The sequence below is a fragment of the Betta splendens genome, chromosome 5 (genome assembly GCF_900634795.4).
Source record: "Betta splendens chromosome 5, fBetSpl5.4, whole genome shotgun sequence".
NCBI lineage: Eukaryota > Metazoa > Chordata > Actinopteri > Anabantiformes > Osphronemidae > Betta > Betta splendens.
The window spans coordinates 17,271,372-17,289,810 of record NC_040885.2 but is presented as its reverse complement, the minus strand read 5'-3'; the positions used below and the strand labels follow the sequence as shown (position 1 = coordinate 17,289,810).

Here is an 18,439-nt window from a genome sequence, read left to right as displayed (position 1 = left end):
GTATGTTAACTGTCACATGCAGTATCAGGGTCTTTGCAAATGGCCTCATTGTTGAATGACGGTGGATATGAATACAGGCAGTGTACTGACCTCTATTGGCAGGAAGAGCAACAAAGAGAAGAGGCAGGTCTGTGCATGTTGTTGCACACAACGCTGCGAGGTGCGAGATTAGCATGTCAATGTTCTAATGACTCCTACACTTGAATTGACTTAATAAATGTCTTTAGTAGACACGGGGAAAAGCAGCTCAGCAGTTAAAGCCACCTTGATCATTAAAAGTCCCAAATCCTATTCACGTCCATGTTCCAGCTGTTAGCAAATTAGATAAAAGCCAACTATGCAGACGATATATTAGCAAAGTGGTGCTAACGAGCGCAGACACCAACAACATCACTGTCTTCAAAGTACATCTCCAACGTTTGAGCGCCACGGAGCATTAGGATGCGCGAACAGTTTTCATTTTGTTGTGTTTTCTGTCATTACCTGCGTGTTAATGTCTTCACTGGTTATCGTTAGTGTGCGTAGCGTAAAGGAGCCACATCCTTTGTGCGGACAAGCTACTTTGTCCACTGACATGTTTGTATAAATGTTCTACTCTTACAGGTGCTTTCACTAAATTTTGCGTAAATAAACAGCGCGTTCACATTGCTGCTCCTGGACAGAAAAACACTGAGTCAAGTGTCTGCTGCAAAGGAGCTCAACACATCCGGCGGCTGCTGCGTTCAGCATGAAAGCACCTTCTAAGCATTACTCGAGTTCCAGAAACCTGGCTCCTGATACTTGCCAAGTGGAGATCCACATCTACAAAAGGAAGCTTGACCTTTGTAAACTCCTGAAACATTAGCTGAGATGTTGGAAACTGTCACAGCTCTCTCAGAGTTGTTCCCTGCGAATGCCAAAGTTTGACTTGTGCCCTGACCTCAGCGAGAGGTCCCCTTTGATAGAGAGTGTTAAGCAGTCAGGGCCCGTGTGCTGTCACCGGACGCTGTATCGGTGACAGTGACAAGCGCTGTGTCTGGAGCTGGGTTTTGCTCAGCTGAAGCGCACTGGCCAGAAGGGCCAGGCGGCATCCCGAGCCAGCGACAGGTCTGCTGTGATCCACTTCACACACAAATTAGATTGACATTTCCTCCTGCATCCTCATGTTCTGCATGCCAACAGAGTGTCTGCCCCCTTTGAACTCGGAGGATGAGCAGCGGTGGTCTGTTTTTGCGGGGAGCGCTGCTCTACATTTGTACCTTCCAAGTGTGTTAGTGGCTCCAAAATTTACAACTAGATTAAAAACAAATATTTTTCCTTTGAGTGCAGTTTTAAGAAAACAGCAGTAACTAAAAAAACACCTGTTACACTGTAATAAATATACTTTCTACAGTTTTTCTTCATAAAGTGTGCATTATGGTAGCATAATTATGTTAGCATAATTATGTTAGCATTCACACATTTTCTGTCCAAGACAGTTGATTCTGGTAAAGGATACCATCAAGTGCAGGTTCAGTAGAATTACTGTGGAATTTATAATGAGACTAAAACAGCCAGTCAATACCCAGGTGGCCAGAAACAGCAAGCAAGAACAACATACAGTATAGATACACACTGGTCATCAGTTATTGGAGCCTCAGTGGTGTAGACAGTCCTGATGCTCTGGTCCACCAACAAACACATACCGACGCTGTGAATCTGGTCAAAGAGAACAGTGCGCCTTCCCCCAACAGTCTGAGGCACTTGCACATCCTGCTGTTTGTGTTTTTCTGTTTGCCACAAGGATATTGCTGCTGAGTTTGAAAAGGAGGTGCTACGCCCCAGCGGTTAGAACAAGCTTTTAATCCACGCTGTGGCATCTATTCTCCACGAATCAGAGAGGTGGCTGGTATCCACTATGCTGAAAGGTAGCAAACGACCTTCAAGAATAACAGAGAGGGGAATTACATATGTAAAAGGTACGAACCCGATGTTTTTACCTTAAAAAAACAATGTTAAAAACAGTCTAGAGGGGGTAGAGAAAATAATTCACCAGGGAAATGACACATTTTCACACTGGCATCCTCTCCTTTTGAATCCATTTTTCAAAACACAGCGTTTCATCTCCAGTTGGCTGCCTGCACATCATCTACATCGGCCAATCACATGGACCCTCTTGCTTCCTCTTGTGTCGTTAAAGCCCTAAACCCTCATGTCCGTAAGTCATTTCCCAGGCCTGCCAAGCTAATTTTCTGTATATGCAGTTCCTTTCATGAGGCCTGCTGAATGCACTGTGCTGCTTTCTTATCAAGCAATCTGCAGTGAAGATGGATGGCACAGCGAGAAGACGGGCAGGCACAACATGCCCCAGAAGCACCAGTCCAGTAAACAAGCACGCATCTCGATAATCTGGTACACTGTCACTACATGACGATGATGAATGTGGCAACCAAACAAAAAAAAAGCCAGACATAAGTAAATAAATAAATTAAAATGGAAATCTGTGTGATCTATGTAAACTACTGCAGTGTATTAGAGCTGAGATGTGAATAGGCTCCGCCGTTTTCTGAGCGGAGACACAGAGGCTAATCCTCTCAGAAAAAAGAAAGGAAGCTAACCCTGATGCAGCCCAAACCATTTTCCAGTTTGTCATTCTGCACTTCAAAGCATACATGATGAAATCCCCCAAGGTATTATAAGAGCTCTGGCATAGCAGCTCCTCAACACTGCCCCGGCCTAATGCCTCATAAACGCAGTCTGGAATCACGTCCCTTTACTATTTGGAAACTCTCTGTAGCCTTCTTTGAGAGCCTTTTAGAGTTGGAGAGGGGCTTTCCTGCTGGAAAAGATATGAGGCACTGTTACATCAGGAGTTCTTGTCGCCTGTTCTGACCATAAAATATCACACAGGTGTGTTAGATCAGGACAGGAAGCATGCAGCAGTTTCCTCCAGAGCTTCGCTGAATGAGTTACACAGAAAGTGCCAAAAATCCTGTTCTGTCCAACACTAATGTAAGACAGGCTTTACAGAATGATAATAATTACATCTCGCTGAACTGTTCAATAGCAAGTAGGACACAACTACTGCAACAAGAGTCTACTCCAAGCCTCGGAATGTAAAAGAAGCTTTGGATTGAAAGGTTCCTGCTGCTCAGTGAATGCAAACACACTTCTAAACATCCTGTGCCCATCTGGACCGTCTGTGCTGAACGTAGCTGTGCCTGAGCTTTGAATAAGGTTTTAACTCTTTAGCTGCGTTCATTAAGTTGATTCTCTGCGACCTGGACCGGGCTGCAGAGTTCCCTGCCTGAGGTACAGTACAGTGCATCTCTGCAGCCTGTCCAGGAAACCTTTGCACTTCTCTTCAATCCACTTACAGCCCATTGCCTGATGACGTTCTCTATCAGAGGAGGGAGACACATCTGTGAGCAGCCTTTGTTTCTTTAGGCTTAATCTCAAATCAAAACTACTGTAAATAACCAGTCATGTGTTGGTGTATGAATACACTAAACTTATGTGCCTCAGGAACTCCCACAGATGCGTGTGACTGTGGGTTATGTCCACCCTAAGGCAAATGTAAACACCGTCTCAGAGCTCGTCCTACAAATCAGACAGAGAAGCTCCTGTCGCTGTGCCCTGAGGCCCCTCATTTTATTATGGCAGACCTTAACCACTGCTGCTTCCACTATATGCTCAGAAAGCTTTATCAATAACATGTGGTGCCCTACTAGAAGGAGCAAGGAGCTGTGCTGCTTACAGCTCAATAAAAGCATAGAAGCGACTGACCCAGTACATGTGACTACATATTTGACGTCTGTTAAGCTGGAAAACAGGGTTTGAAAACAACCTGGTAATTCTTTTCATGAGCTCTGTCCTTGAGGAACGTGCAGCTGTGCAGACTTCCAGGCAGTGCAAAGCTGGACCAAGTCCTGGTTCTGATGACATTACCAGCCTGACCCTGAGGAACTGTGCTGAGCGGGTTGGTTACAGTTTTCATTAGACTTTCAACCTCTCCCTGAGCCACCGGAAGGTAATTAGAAAACACATTAACCAACACAGATCATCTCTGGGAACTCCTGCATTTTGCCTGTACAATCAAAAAGGGGCTGTGGGATGATGCCAAACTTCCTAAGGCACCTGAAAGCATGTGGAAATCATGCTTAGACCCCTATACTCTATACACACAATTAAGGATTACCGAAAGTCATATCCTGAAATATGTAGATGACAAAGTGTTTGTCACTGTGTCTTTGCGTTTACCTGAAGTCTGCATGTTAAGATTTGAAAATATTGAAAAGAGCAATGTTGTGTTGTGATACTGTATCAATTTTCAAACACTGTGATTCTTTAATTAATAGTTTACGGGCACAGATTCCTGGCAGACCTTGTGTTGGGTCCACACCCCAGGACACTAGATGGCAGTATTGTGTACAGTCATTTTCCACCTATGACACCATTCATATGCCATCATATGATATTGCTAAATGCTGACTGGCTTACAGCCTGACAGTGTACTGCAACGTACTGAATCATACATGTAATTGTGTTACATATACACAGGCCTAGTGCATGTGTGACGGCCAGAGAGGGAGTGGAAGGACAGCGATGAACAGAGAGCCAGTCTGTCCCCTCTGTTCTAACCCAGCACACTTGTGATTAGGTTTATCTTCGGTGCCTAATGAGTTCGGGCTGCAGCCTTCTACAGCTCCTACTGACTGGACCAGGGTGCACACAGCCAGCAGTGGTTTGGGCTCCCTTCGGTGACCTGTACATGTTTTTCATGCTACGCTGCTTAAGAACTTTATTTTCTGTAGGAAATGGCTTCGGCCCCTTCGGCCACATCTCTTTTAATCTGGGATTTCTTTTTTTTGCCTCCTTTTCTTCATCCTTTCTACTCAGTGTAACTCAGACTGCCAACAGAAGCTGCAAGAGCTGGAGAAAGAGATGCTGTGGAGCTTTGGCACAGAGAAGCATGTGTGTCCCAGAGGCAGTGGCTGAGGCAAAGATGGAGACACAGAGAGGGAGAGGGGGGTGCTGCTGAGCTAAGCCCCTAATCACAGTCTGCTCTGCATGAAGGACTTAAAGTCACTTTAATGCCACCTTCTCTTTAGTCAAAGGAGAGGAGGAAATACTACTGCTTACCTCCTCAGTTTTCTGATACTCCTACCACCCACTCTGGTGGTGCATTCAATGCACAGCTAAAATATACAGTCAAATCAAAAACAAGACACCAAAATAAAGCACTTACATACAAACTTACATGGCCACAGTTTCCTTCTAAAATGTCAAATTTGCATTAATAACAAGCAGCTCGTTCTGCAACACAGTGAAGCTCATTTCTGACAGACACAGCCACCGTGCCCTTCACTGTGTGCTCAGGTGCTTCATTTGTTTGAGCGAGAAGTGGGGAATATGAGCAGATCCTCAGGGACTGCACGGTCCCACTGGCTCAAAATCTATTAATTGACTTGGCTCTGGGTTCCAGCCAGGTGTAAGCACGTTTTCACAACAGTCTGGAACGTTAGCAGGTCCCCTTTCAAAGCTTCACTTCTCGCACCTCCAGTAGAGGCTTTACCTCGCCCTCCTCACACCTCTGCACAGCTGGCAGGCTATGGATTTGGTGTATAGGTCTTAATCTAATGTTGGAACATTGATTTATGCCCGAGTATCCCACAGCCATTAAGATAATTGCATGATCACTTCATAACACCCTACCCTGGTGGCCATGGTAATTTGGCTCCCAACCACCCACCTTGCTCACTAAGACCCTTAACCACATTATGGTGATAGAAAATGTGGTTGGGAATATCATCTTACACTCGCTGCAAATTGATTTTAGGCAATTTCCGCTGACTTCTAAAGCCCTTTCAGTCTATCTCTCACCTGCTCTGACCATTTGATCTATTAGAGGTTTCTATGTCCTAACAGTGTGTATTGATTCAGAATCTGGAGGTGATGCTCCGTCTATACACAGTATATTGTGTGCAACTGGGATTATTTCTGAAACAGCATATTTTTTTAGCGGTTACGGCAAAGCAAGAGCAATTTAACAGCGTTCGCTGGGAAATGACTGCAAAACTGTACCATGATCTGTGTCAATAAAATCAACAAAATCTCTGCTATGGTGTAATAGCTGTCCAAGAAGAAAGCATACCATCAGTGAAAGTTAAATTGCTTTGACATATTGATTCCACGAAAGGCTCTTTGCTTGTTAAGTTTAAATCTGTCAGTTTAAAAACACATCAAAACTTTGGAGCTAAAGAATAAATGGCAGAACTCGGGAAAATGTAAGTATGGGAGGATCAAGCATCAAGAGAGAACTATAACAGCACTTTTAATGGCTAATGAATAACTATTAGCAGTAATATCACATTTACCTTTCTCTCTGGTGACCTCACAGCGAAAACTGGCATGTGACAAGAAAGCAATGGACAACTAAACACAGCCACTGTCTTCCCTTCATCCTCCCCACACAACCAGCCTGGTGAATTCTCTTCTCCTGAAATAGAAACACAATTTTAACATTTTTTAAATTCAGTCTCACAAAAACATTATAATAATAATAATAATAATATTCACAGCTGGTCTTCTTTATCACCTTACACTCTCAGACTCTCACAATAATCAGACATTTAGCGACATCAAGTATGTAACAGGAACGTTGTTATTAGCATGTGAACGTTATAATCAGCCTGCAGCGTATTCTTTGGAGCAGGTACTGCCAACGCAAGGCCTCAACAGTGATTAAACCCACACTTAATCAACAATGAGAGTAAATCCCATCTGGTAAAATGCAACTGATGGATTGGAGTTAGAAAAATTTGAAAAATGGATCTTGCCATCGTCAACACTCATGAGGCGACTCTGAGCTTTACAGCAGACGACACCCGCATCAAGGCACTAGGCACATTTGCCAAAGTAGTCCCATGAAGTCGTTTTCATAATGTAGCCGTCAATATCAATTAGTTTGTTACTTTTGAATAAGGTGCAATTTGCCTCCACAGCCTGATCACAGATGCTTTAGTAAAACTGCTTGCCCACTCTGTAGCAAGGCATGCACACGCAGGGTTCTTATACTTCTCAAAATTTTAATTCTCAATGAATGTCATCTTTATTGATTAGAGTTGTTTTTTACCCAAATGGTTGATGAAGTGGTTGAATCCTAATGCTGCTGCTACTTACAGTAACAGTTGACTTTGGCAGGTGCTGGTTGTCTGACTGATGAATATTGTATGCGTCATTGTGTCGCTTGGTGAAAGAATGCGGCAGGGAATGTATGAATGAATAACAAAGCAGTTCTCTATAAGTAGCTTAAGATAACCAAAGTAACCACACAGTAAACATTGTGTACTCTGCTCTATGTACTGTGTACTGTTTAACTTTCACTTAACAGCTGCTACTGAAATGACTGAACTAACAAAGCATAACTCCCGAGTCAGTTTAACAAGGAATGAAAGAGGCGCAAAAGCTACAGAAATGATCAAGTATGTGTGTAACACACTATCAGTGGCTTTTGTTTTGTGAATCTTTGGAAAGGAAAGACGAAAATCCAACTGCAAACAGGAAAAACTGTTAAAGGACAGCAAATTGTGAAACGTCTAGTACTCTAATAGTGGATGTGGGATTGTTGCTCGTCTTGTGATTTTTGTAGATGGAGTGTAGATTGTTTTTCAACTCTCACTGAGTTGATGCACCTGTGCTTGTAATAATGTCAGTGGTCAGGTGTATGTACCTCACTACGTAAAAGGCTGCCTGATATTAATGTTTGACTTGTCTTGAAGTCAAGAAACTAATTACCATGTGTGATCAAAACATCGGTCACATTAATACGGAGTGGAACCTGTGTGTGCGACCATCTGTTTCTTATTTTTGTAGCATATGGTCCCGTACAGTTGACTTGGTTGTGCATTTACTTACACCATCTTTTGATTTTACAGTAAGAACAGTTTGCTAGAATAAAAGTGTCAAATCAAAAATGGGAGAAACTGGCAGTTTATACACTTTAATGATATTTACATTCATCTTGAATTGTGGCAGGTGGTTGGCCTTTAAACTGATGATCCCTCAGGAGGTCTCTCCCTGAATACAGGAAGGTTCAAGGTCACTTATTAAAATATTTTAAATGAGGGAAGAAAGCTGCAGGTTCAACAGCAGGTCAATTATTTAGCATTTTTTTATGATTGGCATAAATAACATCTATCTATCTATCTATCTATCTATCTATATAAAATATCTGAATATTCTTTTACTATGTAAATTAGGAGAGACAGATTCTTTGACCAAACCATAATTTACCCTTTTCCCAAGACACTATGTGTAAAATACTACACAGCAGGTTCTCACTATTGTCACACTTTGTATATTTCATGTTTGCCCAATTTGTTTAAACTGTTTAGTGACTAGAAGTTTTTTTATGGTCTGTTTGATTTGCTTGTGGTTGTTCTTGCTTGTTCAGGTAACTTGGAAGCACATCTCAAACCGAGGGACAGAACAGCAGTTCTTCAGCTAACGTGATGAACTGTAGCTATAACACACTGGTGTCAGAACAAAACTATAACCGCTCCCATTCATCCACAAACCGAATCTCTCTGCCAGTTAAGGGTCAGGAGGATCGCTGAAGTCGATCTCAACAGTCATTAGATGAGAGGCAGGGTAAACTGTGGACAGGTCGCCGGCTCGGCACAGGCCAACTCTTCCTCCAGTGACATCCCCACAGCAGACGCTGTTATCGTCACATGAACTGCTCTGTCATTGGCCAAAATAAACATTCATCAAATCACTCTGTTTGTCATTTTCCTTTTGGTTTGTTTGTTTGCTTTTTACATCAATTGACTTCATTTTCTCTTCATCCCCACTTCCTTTATACCAACATCCTCTTCATCATGCACACAAAAAAATAATAAATAGCATGAAGCCAACTGTGATCAAGGGCCTATTGACAGGCTATCGGGCCAGTTTTCCATAACACACAGCAAAGCTCGGAAGCTCTGAGAATTAACTCATCACAAAAGTAAACTCAGTAGCAAGAAAAATAGAATGAAACTCTGAAAAACAGCAAATCTGGAATTACTAGCACTCCCAACATCTGACACTAATTATACAGATCGATATTTTCCAAACGTCATACAGAATAATGAGGCGGAAACACCCACCGGCAATGATTTTGCCGTTAATATCAATTTTTGGCAGCTGTCTGGTCTTAAGGAAAATTGGAGAAACTGTTCCACACTAAGTGATTAGCAAAATAGTAAACACACTTTAAACAGTTTTATCATGAAAAAAAGTTCCAACAAGATTCAGAAACTTTCTCTCTTCCCTGTAATGTCTATTGATAAAGATCTAAAGAGACTGTCTGTTACATATTCAACGTGAGTAGAATAGATGCAACAGACCTTTTCAGTTGGGGCATTGTTTTCCAATTACATGCTCAGATAACCAGGGGGGGCATGTTGTCACCTACAAATATATTGGTAAACGTCTAATTTATCAAAAAAATGAAAAAAGCCCTACATTTTTAACAGTGTAGTAAGTTCCACTTCACTGCAGTTCATTTCTTCGCATGGTTAATTAATGGCATCCTACAGTACATGACTAATGACGTTCTCCAAACAGAGGTCAGGGTCAAGTCAATCTACAGTATTATTCATACAATCCTCCTACTGTACACCAACCATTTATAACAGCATCACTTGTGAAGGTGTGGGCTTGGAATATTAAATAGGGAGATATAGTTTCTAATTTTCTTTATTCCAATCATGTTTTTGTTTCAAGTCCTTTGCTGATAAAGATTAATTTGCAGAGCATGGAGTTCTATCAACCCAAGTGACACAAAGGGCAAAGATATAGACTAATTAAATACACCAGTGCAATTGATATTTCCCATGGATCAATGCAAGTGTGGGATCTGTTAATTAAATCCGTGATAATGTTTACTCATCATAAACATTTCCCATGTTTGCGCACAGCGAGATAGGGAGATAATCTTTGCTGTCTGACAGATTAATTTTAGAGCTAAGGGAGAATCCTTCCAGCATATAGACTGTACAAAGGAAAGGCCCTTTTGTTCAGGATGAGATTCCTGCTCAGTCGTCATATTGGGACCTTTATCGTGAAAACCTTCACTGAATGAACAAAAACTGAAACCAAAACTTTTACACACATTGTATAGCTAATGCTGTAATATTAGCTATAGTGGAGCTACAATAGCAACAATCTGACACCAAACTTAATTAAAATAAAAAGGTCTCCCAGTAGCAGAGCCCATGCAACAGCGACACGGTTGAATATTCCCACTTGCTTTTCTACTGTGTGGTACACATTGGTATGGCACACGTTACCACACAGTGGATTAAGAAACCCATGTCAGAGTGTACCACAACCTCCAAGCCACACTTCACTTATCTATTGATCCGCATGCGATGGGAGAAGCAAGAGCCCAACATACTTAGCAGTGTAACCGCAGGCAACAGCCCCCTGCCTGCCCTCTGTTCCCTGCAGTGGGACTGATTGCTTGTCTCAATCATCCTTTCACCCCACTTAGCCGCCCCTTTCTCCCCTCCACAAACACCCTCTACATCTCATTCTCTTTTCTTCTGTCTACGAGATCTCGGCAGCAATCTCTTATGATTTGACGGCCTCTTGTTCTTCATGTGGGGTCCATCAAAGTCTGCAGCCTTAACCCTGTCTGAAAGGGCTGGGACTGCATGGCAGGAAGCAATTAATTCTGCAGTGAGAAAGCCCATTAATTAGGCAGTGCTTCTGGCTATTTCAGAAACACTAGGGCCACTTGGAGAGGCATAAAAGATGCAGTGGCACACCAGGTTATTAATGGACCCTGGAGCTGCTGGCGAAGTACCACTGTGGGGTAATTCTCACTTTCTGTTTCAAGGTCTCATAACTACACCACATGCACTCAAAAGCGACAAATGCCTTTCACTGGCACAATGTCTTATAGGGTTTGGCTGCCTTATAACATCTGAGGCCCCACTGTCTCTGCAGCTACGATGTCCCTCTGAAGCACACCTTTTACAATTTGCCCTTAACCACAACTTGTAAAATTTTGTGAAAACGTGTACGCCTCGCAGCAATAACAAGGCATCATTAATACAGGACTGTCACCTGCATGGACAGTAGGAGCCCTGTGCATCAAGGCTACAAGATACAGCAGCGGGATAAACATCCTCTAAATAGTGGTAACGAGATAAACACTGGTGACTCCTGGAAAATGAGTTCTGTGATGTCCAATCACTCACCAAATCATGCATGAGTACATTAGCTATTTGTGTTGTCCACCATTCAGGGACATTTCGGAACATGGCACTCATTTCAAACTAAACAAGACCACGGTTCGCTGCATCCGAAATGCTGATTCAATCGCAGGGCTCCCCTGAGCTCGGGGCAGGGCTGCCTCCGCCTGCGACGGCGAGGAAGCCTCAGTGACAGTATACCATCCGTGAAATTAAATCAACAACTCCCTTATTGTAATTACAGTTGATTAAATGGGAAGGCAAAGTGTGACTGTGATACAATTAACATGTAATTGTCATCCTGACCAGGTTGGAGCTGATCTATTTCCCCCTGGGATTCATCCACTACCTCATCACTGCTATTTGTCTTTTACATTAATGCTCTGAACACAGTCTGACACAGTGGAGTAGTATAGTGTACGTCATATACACAGGTCAGTGGGACAGCAAAGCCTAGAAAGTTTAGGTGTGTGGATCAAAAGGCAGAACCTATATGCAAAGCGCTGGAAAAGAAAATGGGTGTCTGTCTAGGACCATGAGTGAAACATGATGATAACGGAAGAGTTGACAAGCTGCATCGTGTTCAACGTCCATCCTCCAGAAGCACACACCCAACTAAAGGGGCCATTATTTCTGAGCAATGCCCGATTGTCTGCGCAGTCGTGGCATCCCCAACGCCTCATTCTGCTGGATTCTACCGCAACACGCAGATGATTCTGACAGCTCAATCTCCACATCTGAACCCAATTGAGCTGGTGTAGAGGGAGATGGAGCTAAACCTTTGGAGCAGAAACCACTACAACTTATATTTTTACCATTACATTCCTGTTACACTGTTAACGTTGACAATCCTACTAAATGTATATAATAAATGTTTAGATTGAATTGAAGTTTAAATGTGCAATGTAAACCCCTGTAACAAGAGAAGAACGAATCAATATCAGGGTAAAACGAGTCTTTATCCTCTGTGCAGCTGCACTGCCCACATCTGTGCGTAGAAGCTAATGCATAGACTCCATCTAATTGGTTGATGTGTCGGCTGCAGAGGGAGCTTCTCTGTCTCCCATTCGCTCTTTTCATGCTTGCCCTTCATGCATTTCTATCGTGCTCGTTTATTTCTTTGCTCCTCGTCATATTGATGATGGAGGAATCAAAGCTTATTTTACTGTGGCTCTCAGGGCTACTCAGGCTCAGTAGCAGCATTAGCTACGGGCCTACAGTACATACAACATGAGTCGATTGCCCTTGACCGGTTAATTAATCACTAACATTACTACGTGAAAGATGTTGTGATTAGCCTAGCACACGAGAGTATAACGTCGATGACAAGCGCTAGAGGCCATGAGGTAGAAGGAAAGTGTGACAAACACATTAGCGCCATCGTTGCCGCACCTGCATTTACATTTTAATAACACCGTCTTCCATCTTCAGGGGGTTCAGGTGCTGTCCACACGTGTAACGCCACAAATACTGTAAGGCACATTTATGTTTTCCTTCAGTTTCACCTGAATAACAATTATTACAGTTCGGTTGATTACTTTAGCCAAAAATAGCTAGAACCTCGTCCTTCGAACATGTCCTATATTATTACTTACTACAGTATCTCTGTATCTCTACTTCTAGTCTTTCTTACTGTTGATGATTTTTAATAACACCAGTGGGGTGCTCACGTGTATGAGGCTATAGACAACTTTCATAATCTTGGTTTGAACATGTTCACACACCAGTAGCATGGTATTACTATGCAACCGTCCTCATCAGTACGCCTGCTGTGTTGCTGATAAAGGTGTGAACAACAACGGAAGGCTTGGGATGCTGTGCTTCGCTGCAGCCGCAGCGTCCGCTGCGCGCAGCCTGATGCTTTTGATGCCACACTGACATAAACCACATATAGCAAGTTCTACTGGAGCGTCTACAGATGCACTAGATGCTTCTTGCACCTCTACAACCCCTGCTGTGAGAGGCAGGCCAGTAGGACAGGGGAGGAATTCAGTGTTGTGGAATCTAGTGTTCTCTTATTATTGTAATGTGCAAACATTACAACGCCTGAGATGCACTCAAAGTTTAATATCAGCAAAACTTGTGTAAAAAAAAACAAACAAACAAAAAAAACAACCAATGTCAATGAAGATAAAACTAAATATATCTGGCCACTTGTGAAGTGAACAATTAATTAGGTGTCTTTAATTTTAATTCCATTATCTTCCGCTGAAACCTTCAAATATTTCGGTGTGATAGCCTGTAGGATGGAAGACATCACCACAGCACAACTGGAGCTACACACAAGCGCAGGGAGCAGAGACAGGCTGCATGCACAACAAACCCAGAATAAAATGTGTGTGACAAGGGATAGCGCTGAAGGCTACACAGGAAGTAGGAATGGATGGCAAAGGGGGACAGGGGTAGTGAGTGGGCTGAACATGCGTGCCATCACGGCCAAATAAGCAGATTATTGTCCTCTGTGGTCCCATCTCTGTTCTTGCCACTGGATGACAGCATGCATTCATGAACCCCAATAAGGAAAAAAATCCTGAACTCCAGCGTGGCCAGACTGCATATTAGGACCATGTCTGGGCAGAGCATGGCAACTGGAGCAAAGAGGTTAAAAGGAGAACTGTGCTGCTCCCTGCTGGGCAGGGCCTGCTGTTTTTTTCTCCTATCGGTGATGACCGTTCACACTCCGTGGCCAAATTCAATGAAGACATCCACAAAATAGGGAGGAACAGGCTACGTAGGCTTGCAAACAGAACTGAAAGGCATTCAGTTTGCAAGTGGTAGGACACGAACAGGAAAAACCTGGCCAGCCAACAGCCATGTTGTCCTGTTTGGTTGGTATTCTTTGTTTTTGCAAAACATGCTTGACATTTCTGAAAAGATGCTCTCATTTTACCAACTTGCCCCTTTTCTCAGCAGGAACTTCAGCTCATCTAATGCCAAGCTTTACGGTGATTATGAACACAGTAAAAGCCTTTAGTTGAGTGAAGGGATGTGTCAGAACCTTTAACATGAAGCACTGCTACTGCCTTTCAGTTACTTACATCATACTGTTTAAATGGACATGACACAGTAATCCTTTCTGAGCATGTGTACTTCAGTGTGTTGGTGCTTACGTAGTGCAATCTTGGCCAAGTGCAGACGGTTGACCCAGGAGATCTTACTGAGGGGGCTGGGAGTGTTGAAGACCACCATGAAACTGACAGGACGGCCTGACCTGCAGGAAGAAACATCAACATACTGCTCAGTTCACTTACACGCATGCACCTAACGTACTGTACAACTCACCTAATGTACAACTCGTCTAAGAATGTATATTTATGATTACAATGTTCCACAATATGTTGTGCTTACTTTTACTACAGCTTAAATTAAATGCTACATTTCATTACACAACAAAACTGCAGGGAGGATAAACGACAAAGCTCCAAAACACCATCAAAGTTTTAGGTAACACAACATTTTCCTTCTTCCTTTTTTAAGAATAAAAAAAGGAAAACGTTTAATTGTCCCGCACTGCGTCTCACAACAGAAAAACAGGGTTAAAAATACAGTATCAGATAAGTTAGCACAGTAAAGCACTATGCAGATGAGTGGAGTGGGTATGGTACAGGGTCATGGGAATGATTATTGCATAGGATATAAATATTGCAGAGATTTGAACAAATACTGCGCAGAAGAAACCACTGATACAGTGTGTGAGTGACTTATGGATCGGAACCAGGAGGTAGTAACATTGCTGATCGTACAGTCTAATAGCAGCAAGAAGGAAAGAGCTGAGGAATCTCTCCTTATGTTCATGTTTTAATAGCAGAAGCAGGTCAAGGGAAACATGAAGCATATTTAATTAACAAAGTCTATTATATTGCAGTAGAAAACATAATCTGTGTAATCTGGTCAGACACTATAGATCGGTTGCTTTTATGGGACAAATCCACCAAATGTTGGTGAGATTTCAAAATCAGGTAGTAGAAAATGACAAAGCCGGAGAGGATCCCAAAAGTTTTTCATCAACTTATACCTTATCCTGAACATGTGGACGGATTTACCGCAGGGTGCGAGACGCTAAAGGAAAGTGTAGCATTTTGAAATTAAAAGACGCACTTCTGATATTTACCGTCAGAGAAACAGGAAACAAACAGCGAGAGGAATTTTTTAATTTCATGGGATTTTAAGTTTAATACAGCAAGATTTTGTTCTGTCAGAACAGCTGCTTGTGTCCTTGTAGTTTTACAGCCGTGAGCTCCAGCGAGGCTTTATGGCTCCAGCCTGCGCGTCAACATTCAGCGCTGGCTGCGACGATCACACACCCTAATCACAGTAAATCGCTTCTAGGTGGAGTCTAATGCTCACCAACGTGTGGGCTCTGTGTCGTACAGGCTCCGTTCAAGGCTTTTTGGGGCCAACTGAACTTTAGACATTGTAGGAATCCAGAATCACACGAGTGGAATACATTGATGATGTGAGTGCATGTTTGAATAAATGCAGAAAGTAAAAAAAAAAAAAAAACATACATTGTTTTTTTCAAGCAACATCAAATAACTAAAAGCAAGAACAGAAGTGCTATGAAATGGTTGCGTGAACCCTGTTAACCTTGAATCTGAATCATGTCTCAAATGTAAAAGACATGAACTCAAGCAGAGCACACCAGCTTCTCTCAGCTACAACTTCTGAGCCTGCAGCGAGCGAGCGTTTGATATTCGAAACACAGGTTTCTGCCTTTCTCCTATTTAAATATCATGGTAAGGCAAAGTCAAACAGTGAGTGCTGGTTATGCATTAATGAATGATCACAAAATAGTCTTAACCTGATTAATTTATGCATTCGTAGTTCTATATTTAGGCCTATTTACGGCTCCCACGGGCACAACGGCAACTGAAAACACATCTTTGTATTTTGTAAGGAACAGGAAAGTACATGCAAACATCTCAAAACTTTAAGTTATTCATTGCGGAAAAACACTTATATGTGCAATCAGATGCTTTTTTGAAAATTTGGTTCCTATAAACTGGCTCAACACAGATGTCAGTTGACTGGATGACTCCTTTTAACAGCTGACATTTCCACTCTGTTAAAGGCCACTAGATGTGTCCCCTTTATGCTGTGGACGGACCGATTTTAAAGACTGAAAGACTTGCAAATCGCATCCAGCGATGCAGCTACCGGGTTAAACCACATGAGGCCACGTGAGGTATGTAAAGCATGTAAATGCATCACAGGCTGAACTGAACCCATGACCAGTTACTAACACGTGTTATTTTTTTTATCCTGCACCGAGGGCTGTGTACGGCTGAACGAGGTGTTTTACAGTAAGTGCTTTCAAGTGGCTTGTCCAAGTAGAGAAAAACACAGAGGTCTACCTATTGATAGGGGCACTTTGACGTCGGGATTGATCAGGCTTTATTAGAAGTACAAGGAAGCTGTCAGGGATGAGATGTATTTTACAGAATTAAGCAGCCTCTCAAAATAATGGCCCTGCTTCGGCTACCTGTACAAATGGAAATAAGAGCGTGTGAAGAAATGGTTCAGTGGGGGTCTCAGGCACACGTAAGGAAGACAATTTCACATGCGGCCGTCATTAGAAGGTAATTGAGCAGAGAAGTGTGCGGAGCCTGAAATTCTGCTTCTGTCATGTCTGCTGGTGCCCACTGCAAATTCATTACCATTTCACAGGTGAAGGAAGAAAATGACAGAGAGACACACACCCACGCACATTTGAAGAGAGAGGGAAAGATTGCAGACAAGTACAGAATAAAGAAAGATCTCAAACTTCCATGACATGGTGAGAAAGTGGAGCTTTCACAATGAGGTGTAATTCAAACCATTCGCTGCTTAAATATAGCAGGAAGCAATTTGCTGAAGACAGAAGGGAAGACGGGGTGTGACGAGAATACAGCTCCCCACTTGGTTGGATTCCTTAGGCAACACTTCATGCTCACATGGCCTCCAACATGCTAAACCGAGCGCTGTCTCTGATTCTCCCTTCCTGCCCACTGATTGACAGCCGCAGTGCAGGTGTGGTGCACTGCTAGAATAGGAAACTAGGTGCGGCAGAGTAGAGCGATGGGGAGAGCTGAGAGGTAAGAGAGTCAAAGGAGAGGAGCGAGGGCAGAGCAAGATGAGGGGGAGAGTGGAGTAAGGAGCCGGCGTGGCTGGTTTTTAGGGGGCGCGGGTCAGTGCCGGAGCACACGTGTGACACTAATGCACAAGGACATTACAGATGTAGGAGTGAGAGCTGAGTGGCAGCCTGTCACGCACCCATCCTTCAGTTAACCTCCACCCTCCAGAGAAACACAGCAAAATCTGCTCTGCAAACACGGCGAGGAGATAAAGGAAATGCTAGTGCTCAATAAACATGACCGCGGGTTGCAGACAAGTACTGAAGCAGATTCAGGCTCGGCGCGATTGAAAGGGATGATATGTAAACAAGTGGGTAGACAGAATTCTGCGTGTGCACGACAAAATGAGCCTGAAAACACAGATCTGGAGAAGTCGAGAGGTAAAGTGAGTATTTGCACGAAGCCATATGCACACGGCTGCAGTTAATGTCTGTACATTCAAGTACAGCCTGTGACACGAGTCAAGCCGGCATGAATAACTTAACTATTGTCACTCAACCTGGGCACTCAAAAAAAAAAAAAGCTACATACAGGATCTTGTGGCTCCAGCAGTAAATAACTGAACCCAGTCGCCTCCACAGCCCAAATACCGCGACTACAACAATGTGCCTCTATTGAGTGACTCACTAATAACACTTTGCACTTTTTGTGTGTAACGCAGGATGTAGAACATTCATTCGGGTTCTGCCATTCATCTGGTTCATTAGAAGGGCATACCTGGTTGTGGGCGCCTTCGGTAATGCTCATGTCTTTGTTAAACCGCTGAAGAGCGTTAGCCTTGTACACATCTAGGTCATAAACGAAGCCATACGTGAAAATCAAGATACAAAAGGAGGAAAGTGTTTCCTTGATGCAGCTGTTCTGAAATCAGAAGAGCCAGATCCATGAAAGGAACACCCAAAAACACAGTGTGTGTGCATATATGCACACACATTATATATTCTATAGCGGGAGAGAGAGACTTGGCAGTGGATATGCAAGGAATGCATGAATACTAATGATACAAATGTGTTGTGACGATGTTAGTCGCGCTCCCCAGCACAGGAGGCTACTACGAACACGCTCTTTCACAGTGACATTAAGCCGATAATGAAAATGGCCAACCACCCTCCTTCCTATTAT

The 18,439-nt window shown here is 43.0% G+C and overlaps 1 protein-coding gene across 3 annotated transcripts in view; it reads right to left on the bottom strand.

The window, feature by feature from the left end:
- The window catches only part of arhgef10la (Rho guanine nucleotide exchange factor (GEF) 10-like a), a 72,610-nt gene that overhangs the window by 23,541 nt on the left and 30,630 nt on the right, over positions 1–18,439 (bottom strand). For all 3 annotated transcript variants that reach the window (XM_029150302.3, XM_029150303.3, XM_055508947.1), the window contains 2 exons: positions 14,315–14,415; positions 6,336–6,457 (listed from right to left, as the gene is read on the bottom strand). In XM_029150302.3, coding sequence (XP_029006135.1) covers positions 6,336–6,457; positions 14,315–14,415 — 223 coding nt within the window. The remainder of the gene's footprint in view (positions 1–6,335; positions 6,458–14,314; positions 14,416–18,439) is intronic.